The following is a 12,500-nucleotide window of genomic DNA, read 5'->3' as shown; positions in this document are numbered from 1 at the left end:
GTATGAACTTGCCTGCCTGCCTTTTGTCAGTCAGTCAGTCACTCAGTCAGTTAGTCAATCAATCAGTCTGCCTGTTCCATTCTCTTTACATTACTCCCTATGCCTCCCTTACTGCGATCCCTCTTCCACGCCCGCAGAAATGCACTTACGTCCCCTTCCCTCCCCCTCACTAGATGGAGACCAAAGAGAGGGCGTATTCGATGGGGTCAACCGTCAGCCAAGGTCAGACCCCGAGCGTCATCAGCGTCCCCTCCAGGCGGATGTCGGCGTCCTCCTCCATCACGTCCAAGTCAAGGAAGATCTCCAGAATTGGTACCGGAGGGGAGTTTGTGTGTGGGAAGGGGGGAGGTGTGTGTGTGGGAAGGGGGGAGGTGTGTGTGTGGGAAGGGGGGAGGTGTGTGTGTGGGTGGGAAGAGGAGTGGGGGCTAGGGTGGAGGTGTATGTGTGTGGGAGGGACGGGGGGAATGTAGGTGTAGATGTAGGTGTAGAACCTACACTGTAGGTGTGTGTGTGTGTGTGTGTGTGTGTGTGTGTGTGTGTGTGTGTGTGTGCGCGTATGTCTGTGATATGTCTGCGTGTTTGTCAGGTTTTGGATTAAGTCACGGCAGATTAGCGACTAATTAAATAACCTAATTCCCCACAGAGTACAAAAAAGTCCCTTACACGAACATCCACTCCTAAACAATCAACGTTAAACCTAGATCTCTTTTCCCGACGTAACTTCCCCCCAAACAAAACACAAACAAAGCCCCGTTCCCACAACACCCCCAAACGACACGTCCTCCTCCAGAAATGGTGAACATGCCCGGAGGCGCGATGCTGCTGGAGGTCGACGAGCGTGACGATGACGCCGTGTCGATCCTGAGCCGAAGGGACAGCCTCTCCGGAGCACGCACCGTCGGGGGCGTGGCTACCTTGCCCGACATATCCTACTTCGATAAGAAAATCAAGATCGAGATGGTAAGATTTTCGTGGTTGCGGAAAGAGTCACGTTGGCGATCTTAGTCATGAAACACCCAGTTGTTTTGTATACACATGAGCAGTGGAAATGACGATATTAGTGATGAATAAAAAACTATTACACATGAACACTTAATAATTCAAGAATGATAACGATACTCAAAAAAAGGCTTTAACAGTAATATTCAATCATTTGCTAACCTAATTTGAATAGTAATAGTGAGCTATACACTATAAAGAGATGCAATAGTGACAGTTATTTGGTGAACACCTCTAAATAGATAATAACAGTAAATAATACATCATAAATATATACAAATAACCGGTAAACACACACTACCAAAGAGAAGATAACCCCCACTAAATCCAAACAGGCTCACCACAGTCCAGCCGTCGGAAACAAGCCGGAGGAGGACTCGGGGGAAGAAGACGAAGGAGACACGAACACAGAAGCGCTGAACGAGGAGAACAAGAAGGACAAGGAGCCCTTACTAAGCTACGGCCTCTCCAACGTCCTAAACCACCTGTGTCTCGCCCTGGCCTCTCCTGCCTTATTCAGGATACCGGCCCTTGCCTATAAGTGGAGCAGCAACGAGGGATGTGCGTGGCTGAGTGATATTTTGTTGCGCTATAGCTCTGAGCTGATAGGACGGTATCATGAATGCAGGCTCTGAACTGTCATCTTACGGGCGTTATTTGCTCATTTTCTTTGGAAAAAGTTTATTCTACTATGTACACATTCGTTTGTATTCACATATAGTATCGACGAAGTAGTACATATATCTTGACAGACACAGAGATGTACACATTCAAAGGAACACTGATTTGCACGCAGATTTGTACATCACAGAATATGAACACTGAGCTGCACGCCGCCTCTTTCTTCCAGCTGGGTTCCTTCTCGTGTACTGCATCACACTCCTCGTGATAGCTCTGCCGATCAGCGTCCTCGAACAAACGATGGCTCAGTTCTCGTCTCTCGGCACTGTGACCATCTTCCGGTGTCTTCCTCTTCTTACCGGTTAGTCAGGACAGCAATTTTCTCCCTCGTCAAATATTAGTATATTTTAACCATCCACTTGCTTCATATTCCTTTGGCAGTTATTCTCTTTGTATACAAGACTTCAGTATTATCCTTTGTTGAATACTACGTTTTCTATGTTCTATGTTCTAAGTTTTATGAAGCTACAAATTCAATATCTCGCAAAAATAATAAAACTTGTTGTCATTGTCACTATGGTGGTATTCGTAACACAGGTGTGGGTATTGGCATGGTGGCGACCTGCAGTATCCTCATGCTCTACACAAGCACCGTGTTCACCTGGAGCACACACTATCTCTTCGACTGCATGCACCAGGAGCTCCCTTGGGAACAATGCAGGAATGGAACAGAGTACTGTGAGGACTTTCGGAATTGCGCCCTCAATAAGCCGAAAGCGGGAAAATACCTTCCGCATTACACCCTGAATGGCACGGATGCGAGAAAATACTATCCGAATGATTTTTATTTCTTGTAGGTATTTCTGCTGCTATTTTTGGAGTTTGTTATTTTTTCCTTTAAAAAGACTAAGGTGCAGAGGCATAACAAATCCAAAATGATCCAGAATTAGATATCGTACAGTTGATAAAAAAAGGAAAAAATAAAAGAAAGAAAGAACGAACCGTTCAATGATTCTACCCCCCTCACTCTCCCCCTCCCCCTCCCAAGGGACAACATGGCGCAAGTCTTCAAGCTCGAAAGCGGAATCACCCCCAACTTATCTCTGGCTCTCATCCAACTGTTCCTGTGGCTCTCCCTTGTATTCCTGGTGTCGCGACGGGAGGCGTGGCTGAACGGGATACTCACCAAGATCATGTCCCTCATTACCCTGGCCATGTTGGTGGCCTTCATGGTGGTGGGTCTGAGCTCTCCGGGGAGCGGCGAAGGCCTCTCGCACGTCTTCCAGCTGAATCCGAGCCATCTGAAGAGACCCGATATTTGGCTGGATGCTTTGGGCCAGGTTAGACCCCATTATCTATGGTCATTCCAGTACTGAAATCACAATTATGATTTCTATTAATACAATCTTCTTAGATGAAGAAAAGGAGTATTCTTTTTCTTTTTTCCCGGTCATTCTTAGGCACTGTGGACGTTGGGCCCCACTCTCGGCATCCTCATTTCCAGAGCTAGCTATAAACGCTTCAGGGAGAGGGTGAGCTTACAGTCATGACGGCAACGTCTCCATCATTGTACATTAACATCTCTATATCTCTGGTGTCTACATTTGTCTATACCTATCAATGTATCTATATCATTTCATATTCATTTCATCAATCCGTCTATACTCTCAGTACTATTAGGTACAATCGCGCATCGATTTCTAATTGCGAGGCACCTATTTCGTATCAACTGACTAACGCTGCTTTCTCGCGCCGTTCCCGCAGATCCGCTTGGACGCTTACACAGCCGTGGGAGCCAACATCGCGGTGACTTTAATGTTGCACTTGGCCTTGTTCCCTTTCCTCGGATGTCTGGCCAAAGACCCCGATCTGATGTCTGACAAAAGCAAGTTCTCCTTGTTCACGTTGGAAGACATTGTTTGATTATGAATACATAATTGTGCTACTTCAGTCAATGACTTTTTTTTAGATATATATAAGTAGAGAGAGAAAGAGAGAAAGGAAGAAATGAGAGGGGGAGGGGGAGGGGGGGGAGGGAGTGGGAATGGGAGGAGGAGGGGAGGGGAAGGGGAGGGAAGGGGGAAGGGAAGGGAAGGAGGGTGAAGGGGAGGGAAGGGAAGGAGAGGGAAGGGGGAGGGAGGGAGGGAGGGAGGGAGGGAGAGAGGGAGAGGGAGAGGGAGAGGGAGAGGGAGAGAGAGGGAGGGAGGGAGATTATTTATTTAATCAATTTATTACGCCTATTGGCGGCAAACCTAGTAACATTAATGTCCAAAGAATATTACAGAGCACTCGTGTCTCGCAGGGCACGCTGGATGCACATGCACACGCACACACACACGCGCATAAGCACGCACGCACACACACGCGTACACACACGTGCACACACATACACACACATACACACACACACTAATACACACACACACACACACACGCACACACACTCAACACAGAGGAAACAAGTCTATACAATTAACAGCCACCAAAGTGAGGATGGCGAGCAAGAAGTACATCTAAGTTGTCATCTGTGAGCAAATGTTTACAAATTTGAAGTAAGGTCTGTCCCTGTGGTAGTAAATTTGTCACTGCGGGGCAATGGAGGCAATAGTGGTCGAGGGTGTTGGCGTTGGGGCGGTTGCACAGCTTGCAGGAGGAGAAGCGCGGCACGTCCTCTGCTTGGGAGACTTGCCATACTGGCCGGTACCCCAACCTGAGCCGAGCACTTACAACATTATGCCTACGCACCATAAGCCCATGTTGGCGGTACTTGTAGGGACTCTGAAGAAAGTGGTCATGATGCTGTATAGAAACACTGTTGGTCCTTTCTGCGTTCCTTCGATGTGTTGTTATGGCATGAGCAGCTGAGAATATGCTGATTCTGAAGCACCGTAGGGATGGCAAGGCAGTTGCATCATCTAGGTCCAATGCACAGGCCTCCTTGGCAAGACGATCCACCTTGTCATTACCAATAAGTCCGATGTGAGAAGGCGTCCACACGAAAGATATGATAAGGGATGCGTCATGGGCGGTGGCGAGTTGACACAGAATTTCTTGCACAACATGGCCACAGCTCGGTCTTGCAGAGGAAAGAGCTTGAAGAGCTGACTGCGAGTCACAAACAATTATCCCATTAACTCTTTGCTGAACAATAATCATTACTGCATCTAGAATGCCATGAAGCTCGCAGAAAGTAGAGCTCGATGAGTTAGGTAGCCTGCGGCCGCGCCATTCACCATCCACAGGTGGCTCCATGGTCGGTGAAAACACAGCACACGCCGCACTCCCGTCTACCTGCACTGAACCATCAACATATATGTGGTGTGCAGCGGGGACAGACACGGACACTCTGGTGATGGTTTCTAGAGCCAATTGCTTCTGTAAAAGGGGAAGGGCATCTTTGGAGGTTGGTGTAAATGTGACATCAGGGAGGGGAACTCGCCACGGTGGTAAATCAGGGATAGCTGCCTCCTCAGGGACGTTGATACCAAGGCCACGAAGGTTGTTGCATACTTCACTGATGAGGTTGTGGCCACCTGGTCGAAGTGGAAGTCTGGGTGCATCTGGGTCGAGTGAAGTTCGGATAACAGCAGAGAAGTGAGGAGCAAGAATTGGGGAATGAAGACACTTGATAGAAAGATAAGTCACATTGGCATAAATTCTCTCTACAAGTGGGGGCAGGTCGAGCTCAGACTGCATGTTGACTATGCGAGTGGAGGGAGGACACCCTAGGATGAATCTCATGGCTCTATTCTGGAAATTTTCAAGAGGCTTTAGTGCTTTTCTGGGAAGTTGACAAAGGACAGGGGACAAATAGTCAACAACTGATCGAAGAAATAAAACATAAAGGGTCCTCGCCACTGAGATAGAAACACCTGTGGCATTGGTGGCAAGCCACTTAACAGGAGTGAAGCGGGGCTGCAACCGGTCTAGAAGGTTTTTCACGATGGGGTGAATCCGTTGTCGTGCAGGTATGGCTGGAGTGACCCGGACTGGTGCACCAAGGTATGTGTACTGCGTGCAATGAGGTATGACATTCCCACCCATTGTAAACACTGGCAGTGCTCTGAAGTTACGGTAGGAAAAAATTCTGCTTTTATCTGGGGAGATAATAAGGCCACAGGAAACAGAAGACACATATAAATTATGGAGAAAGAGCTGAAGATCTTGAGGTGAGGTTGAGTGGATACAGATGTCATCTGCATAACAAGTGACAGTAGTTCCGGGGATGGCAGGGATAAGAGAAAGTAGACGATGCATCAGGACATTGAAAAGGAAAGGGCTTAAAACGCCACCCTGTGGAGTACCAAGCTCAAACAGTTCGTAGGAGCTACAGAATCCCCTAAACATGACACATGAGGCCCTATTACTGAGAAAACCCCGTATCCACCTCAGAAGGTTTCCTTGAATACCAAAGTCCACCAGCTGGTCAAGAATAATTTCTCTGTTGGCTATATCAAAGGCACTTTTGAGGTCAAGGAAGGCAACTACGCTAGTGGAGGAAAGGCGGGTATAGAGTTCTACAAGACAATGGTGCGTGCTTCGTTGTGGAAGGAAACCGTACAGACTGGGAGAGAGTTTATCCTGTAGGCGATGCATTAGTCGGGCAAGAAGGATGCGTTCAAGCACCTTACTAAAGCAGGAAGTGAGGGAGATGGGCCTAAATTTATCGGTTCCAGGTTTTGGTATTGGGACAATTGTGCTGGAAGTCCAGGCAGAGGGCACATATCCCTGACGAAAACAAAGATTGAAGAGGTGTAGAAGAGGGTTACCAGGAACTTTCTGAATGAGGTGAAGCACTTGATATGTAAGGCCATCATCCCCAGGTGCAGTAGTCTTAGTCCCAGGAAGAGCACGTCGCAGTTCATCCTCTGTTAGAGGAATGTCATCCTGCTCATCCAGTTTCAATAATGCATTCATCAGACGAAGGTTGCGAATGTTACGTTGAGAGGAGAGAGCTTCTTGAATGTGTGCAGGCAGATTGCAAGTTTGTGATTGAGCTGACCAAGTAATGATGAGATCCTGAGCGTATTCCTGTGGACTATGGTGGAGGGCATAGGTGGTTTTTTTCTTCACGGTCCTGTTTATTAGATGCCACATGGACTGAATGCTAGTCTGATGATTGATGCTGTCTGTATATTTCTCCCATGACTCTGTGTAGACGGACTTCTGAAGGGCAATAAGATCATCCCTCGCTGTCTGGTACTGATACAGATGATCTGGTGTGGGTTGCCTCTGAAAGGCAAGACCAGCATCAAATGCCATTCTTTCTGCTTGAACAATGCGATGGTCTAACGTCCAGGTATGGGCCACAGGGCGATGTTGAATGTGAGGCTTGATAACATAACTGCAGTAAAAGTCATGTGTGGCTTTTACCAGGGAATTGTACAAGTTGTCAGGGGAAAGGAGGTCAAAAGTGGGAAGAAGCCTGGAGATGTACGAGATGTATGCAGGACAGTACTTGGGAGGGATGGAAATCCTGGTGCGGTGGTGAGGAAGCCTAGGACTAGTTGGTAGAGAGTACTGTAGGCTGAGAGCGATATGGTCGGAAAAGAGAGAAGGTACTGAATGGCAACTAACGCGGGATGCCACAAGGCCAGATGTTAGGATGTGGTCCAGGGTACCCCCACGGGTATGTGTGGCTCCACCAGTATTCCAGCGGGTGAGATGGTAGCGCTGTATGTAGTTGAGCAAAGGCAGGCCACTGCGGTTAGGAATGGGAGAAGTGTCACCAAGAGAAGGATGCCGGGCATTAAAATCCCCCATGTAGATCATTCCACAATCTCTAGGAGTCGGAAGAGCTTGGAGGTTAATCACACCAGGGGCAGAGTACACATTGCAGAGTATGAGTTTGCCATCTCCCACAGTGACCTCAAAAAGTTGAAAGGTCATATCAGCATGCGTAGAGCAACGGAGGAGCTTGTGTGGCATGGAGCAATGAACATAAGTAACGAGGCCATTCCTGGCATGGTGTACATATGAGACATAGCCTGATAGTAAGGGAGCTGTTTCCCCCGGCCGAGCACCACCAACAAAAGCTTCTTGAATAAATATGACCTGTGGGTGATGGCGATAGACATATGTCCTAAGTGCAGTGAGCTTAGAGTAGTGTCTGATTCCAAACGCATTCCAAGAGATAATATGCAGTGGCATGAAACTAGTGAGGTTTACCCTTAGTTTTACGGAAGGCAGAAGATCGCGTAGTAGGAGTGGGGGCGCTGCCAGGCATAGTGACGGGTTGGGAGGTTGTGGATGGTGCTGGATCACTTAGCTTTTCAAAGCGGGAGGCAACAATATCAAGCTTTTCAGTGAGTGCCGTGACAGATGTAATGACAACTTTGTGTGATTCGACTAAGGCTGCAATAGTGTTTGAAGTGGTGGCTTGCTGGCTTACCAAGCTGTCAATGCGGGCATCTATAGCATCAAAGCGTGCTGTGAGAGCAGTACAGCGAGATTCCATAGAAGCAAGAGCTTGACGAAGAGCTTTGATTTCAGCAGAATCCATAGGAGAAGGATATGAAGGTGATAATGCCGGTGGTGATGGTGGTGGTGGTGGTGGCGGCGATGGCGACTCCTGAGGTGGGGCTTTGTGGGATTGCTTAGCACATCCATGCCAGACATTTACTCCTGGCATGTTACAACGAGGGCACTTCCACTGTGAGGTGTCTGGTGCAGACATGGGTGAGGATTCCGATGCAGAGGCAGAAACAGCCCCTTCAGTGGATTTCGAAGGAGTGCTATAAGGGCAGGAGCGGGTAGCATGGTTTGCAGCACACCATGCACACTTCTCTTTGGCAGAGCAGTAGCGTGAGATATGGCCAATACCCCAGCATTTAAAGCACCATGGCTTATCATCTTTCATTTTGCGCAGTTCACTGGAAGGAAGGCAAGGGAGGAAGGAGAAATTGACGGAAGATGGAGGGGGTTCCAAGAGACTCCAGGTTATGACGAGACGATTAATAGGTGTCCCGTTTTGATGGAATCGGCGAGCAGTGTACACACCCAGTAGTTCCTTGAAGGATCAATTCCAACAGGTAGCGAGTTAAGAGGTAAGTAGGGAACTTACGGGGCCTTTCGACTGAGTCCTGAATGTCAAGGTGTAATGACAGGAACTCTCCATCCTTGACCCTTTCAATGATGTCCTGACGGCACCTCGAGATATATACAAAGCGCGAAGTGACAGCTGACATCTTTACCTCTGCAAGCTCCCGATCGAGTCGGAATGCCTTCGTGACTGCAGACAGCCAACGAAGCTTCACATCACTGCTCAGGTTCTCCTTAAAGGCTAACTTCACATACTTGTCCCGGGGAGCAAAGGCTGGAGCAGCAGATCGGGGCATCGAGAGTGCAGCCAGAGGAAGGGGGCGAGGTGTGGTGTCAAATGCCTTATGCTGGCTAGGAGTTTCCTTATGTTTATTTTTAGTATATTTCATTGGGCATTTGATGGATTCAGGGGCACCAGCTTCTTGATCACAATGATTTTGGGGCTCAAAAGGAGAGAGGGAGAGAGAGAGAGAGAGAGAGAGAGAGAGAGAGAGAGAGAGAGAGAGAGGGAGGGAGAGAGAGAGGGAGAGAGAGAGGGAGGAGAGAGGGAGAGAGGGAGAGGGAGAGAGGGAGAGAGGGAGAGAGAGAGAGAGAGAGAGAGAGAGAGAGAGAGAGAGAGAGAGAGAGAGAGAGAGAGAGAGAGAGAGAGAGAGAGAGAGAGAGAGAGAGAGAAAAGAGCAAGACTTACCAAGCGTGCGTCCCCTCCGCAGACCCTGGTTACTTCTTCATCGTATCCTCATACGCCGTGGTGCAGATGGAGGAGCAGCAACTCGCAGGCGTCGTCTTCTACCTCTGCGTCTGCAAAGCCCTCCTCGACCATACAAACGCACTGGTCTCCACCGTCTTGGTCAGCATCAATGATCTCCTTCCGATCAAGTGGCGCAGCGGGGGACGGCTCTTCACGTGCGAGTGCTTCGTGTGCCTCGGCGGACTGCTGGCGAGTCTCCCCTTAGTTTCGCGGGTATGGTTGGTTCCTTCCTCTTAGTTTCTCGGAGATAATACTCAGCGATCAATCTGGTTTCTCGGTGGTATTTGTTTGCTAGGCGTTTCGTAGCTGGTTGCATGTAGTGGATATGTTTGAAGTTCTTGTGAAGTTGTTGATTCATTTGAGAGGAAGTCTGTAAAGCGCAATTTTATTTTTTTAAGTCTTTGGTCCATGTTACCGAGTTTCTCTCTATGAAGAATAAGAATAAATACATATTTTGCATTCTCCCTAATAACGACAGACTTTTTTCCATATCATATCCTCAGAGCGGTTTCTACGTACTGAATGCTATGGACGCGTACATACCGTGGATGTGCGGTTTGGCCCTAGGTTTACTAGAAGTGTCCGGATTTACCTACCTTTACGGCACGAAGAACATCGCCAAACACTTCAAGATGATGGTACGACGAAACACTCTGGTCTTCCCTCTCCTTTGGAAGTTCGTCTTGTCGCCGGTGCTCTTGGTGAGGGTCGTGGAGTCTTTGGGGGGCTCGACGCGCTCAACAGTGAACAGCCTACGAACCAAAATAGTCTTTAAAGTCTCTCAAAATGCACGAGAACTCGCACTCTTTTAAATCATATGAATCACAGTAAAGTATAGTAAAGAAGCCAATAACATAAACTGAAATTAAATTTACTAAAAAAATAAAATTATAACAACACACCAATCATATTGAACCGGTATCATCCCAATCATTTAACCACTAATTCCCGGATGTTATTTGACCTGGCTTTAGGCGCTGCTGATCTGGGTGTGCGTCGTGGGCGTCCAGGGACCGGACTGGGACCACCTGAACGTAACAAACGTAACGGAGGCAGAAGAGAAAGCTTATTCTGGCGTAGGGCTTGCTCTTGCACTGCTGCCCATCTGCCTCTGTCTTGTCGCCACGCTGTTTGTTGTCTATAGCCACAGGAAGGTATATTCATCAGTAGCTTGTATTGTTCCTGTGTTCGTTCGTGTTTTTTTACGTTTACCATTATTTACATACATTTACTTTAGCAGTGTGGAAACAGTAAATATGCCAGAACAATTGAACTCCTTTATAAAGTGTAATGAATAATCTCAGGTTATGTATACAGTAGACATTTTTCCCAGTCACCCAGGGAGCTTCTTGAGCCTAGGCCCACCTGGGGACCGGCCCTCGTCAAGCACAGGGCTCTCTACACATCGGGTATTCTCAAGATTCACAACCGAAGACCCTTCTTGGTGGTACAGGTATCCCATTCATTGTTTCGTTTTTGCTTTTGTTTTTACACAGTGGTTATTGTTTCAACGTATTTCTCAGATTTCTGATGTCCATGTATCTCAATTTTTGAATATCACTATTTCCGTTCTGCTTTATACAGTATCTTGTGCTTACATTGTTATTACATTGATAAGGCTGAATGAGATGTAGTTTTTCTTTTCCATCGCATTTTCTGTAGAAAGGTAAGAAGTATGTCTCCTTTTATATAAACGATCCTCTGATTAAACTCTTCAAAGTAAAAAATGGCTTCTACACATCTTTCCTCCATTTCTTTCCATAGATGAATTATGATAATATCGAGGAACTTCCACCGAAAGGCTGGATTCCCTATGGATACTTCAAGGTACCGTCGATGTCAATGCCACGCTATCTGTTGGAGAATTTATCTTCGGTTGGCACAACGACTAAGAAAGAGATTGCCAGATACCTGAAGGTGAGATCCCATACCACAAATTAAACAAAGTACTTCCTAATCATAACGCTAACATTGTGACAACATAAATAATCGAACGGACTAAAATTAAATACTACACTACGTAGAATGAATCACAACAGAGCTGAGGTGTGAATCGGTAATGAAACGAAAGTAAACACAGTCACATGCACACACAAATGTACTAGAACACAGCCACAATAAGAATGAAGTCTCAACGTTTCTGGATCTTTCACGACTCTCTCATCAGATGGACAAAACCAACATGAATCAGTAACAATACGTAGCCAATAACATTCAGTTCTATACTCAGGCAGTGTTCAGCAACAACTACGATAACGATGGATGGGTAAATGAAGACTTCGGCGAAGACAGCCCGATTGTAAATAGCACTACAGGCAATAGTAATACTGTCGATCTTTTCGCCGATGACATCAGTAACGGCCTAAGAACCAGAACGTCAGCAAGTATGTCGTCTGGAGTGGTTTTACAGCCTTCATCACTGTCGGGAAGTGAGGCTAAATTGCATAATCCATTTCCTGTCTTGAATGGCCCTTATAGTAATCCATTATTTGTGAAAAATGATGTAGATATGGAGAATAAATGAAGCTGAAAAGGAATGTGTCATTCATACTCCTCCCTTTAGTTTAATTCAAACTTGTATAGCATTGTTGAGGCTTTGATAGAATGATAGAATGAAATGTTTAAAGCTTGTGTTAACCAGCTCATGAAGACACTATATAACCTTTTTGTGTATTTCACTATACAAAAATGCCCTGAAATTGATAAATAAACTATAAGCCCCCATCTCCATGAGACAGGGGGCTTTATGTAGTGTTCACATCCATTTGCTTTTCTTAAATACCAAGGCAGAGTCATGGAAAAATAAATAAACTTTAGTAATAGACATAAAGTGTGCATTATTAGAAGAACAGGAATATACAAGAAAATTGTTACCACCTATGGCAAACTCCCCCAAAATCATGAAACTTCATTGTCACAACAAATGATTAATAAAACTGTAGAGCATTATAATGATCTTAATTTACTAATAAATACAACCTTAAAAAGCACACTATCAATTAGTTAAATAAATAGCAAGTTAGTTTAGTCAAACTTGCAACAAATAATATTGATACATACAAACAGACACTTACCTCTACTTCTTTTCAAT

The 12,500-nt window shown here is 46.3% G+C and overlaps 1 protein-coding gene across 2 annotated transcripts in view; it reads left to right on the top strand.

The window, feature by feature from the left end:
• Positions 1–11,946, top strand: part of LOC122258502 (sodium-dependent proline transporter) — an 18,556-nt gene extending 6,610 nt beyond the window's left edge. Inside the window, exons 2-15 of one of the 2 annotated variants that reach the window (XM_043024494.2) lie at positions 174–312; positions 791–960; positions 1,335–1,560; positions 1,850–1,981; positions 2,218–2,473; positions 2,669–2,960; positions 3,081–3,152; positions 3,385–3,505; positions 9,372–9,622; positions 9,913–10,110; positions 10,384–10,563; positions 10,743–10,862; positions 11,174–11,326; positions 11,640–11,946. In XM_043024494.2, coding sequence (XP_042880428.2) covers positions 174–312; positions 791–960; positions 1,335–1,560; positions 1,850–1,981; positions 2,218–2,473; positions 2,669–2,960; positions 3,081–3,152; positions 3,385–3,505; positions 9,372–9,622; positions 9,913–10,110; positions 10,384–10,563; positions 10,743–10,862; positions 11,174–11,326; positions 11,640–11,933 — 2,604 coding nt within the window. In that variant the 3' untranslated portion in view covers positions 11,934–11,946. The remainder of the gene's footprint in view (positions 1–173; positions 313–790; positions 961–1,334; positions 1,561–1,849; positions 1,982–2,217; positions 2,474–2,668; positions 2,961–3,080; positions 3,153–3,384; positions 3,506–9,371; positions 9,623–9,912; positions 10,111–10,383; positions 10,564–10,742; positions 10,863–11,173; positions 11,327–11,639) is intronic. The other variant, XM_043024495.2, reaches the window with a different exon arrangement.
• Positions 11,947–12,500: the final 554 nt, after the last annotated feature.

Source organism: Penaeus japonicus, unplaced genomic scaffold, assembly GCF_977035675.1.
Source record: "Penaeus japonicus unplaced genomic scaffold, GWHDUDI00000001_assembly GWHDUDI00000027, whole genome shotgun sequence".
Taxonomy (NCBI): domain Eukaryota; kingdom Metazoa; phylum Arthropoda; class Malacostraca; order Decapoda; family Penaeidae; genus Penaeus; species Penaeus japonicus.
This window is presented reverse-complemented; position numbering and strand designations above follow the sequence as displayed.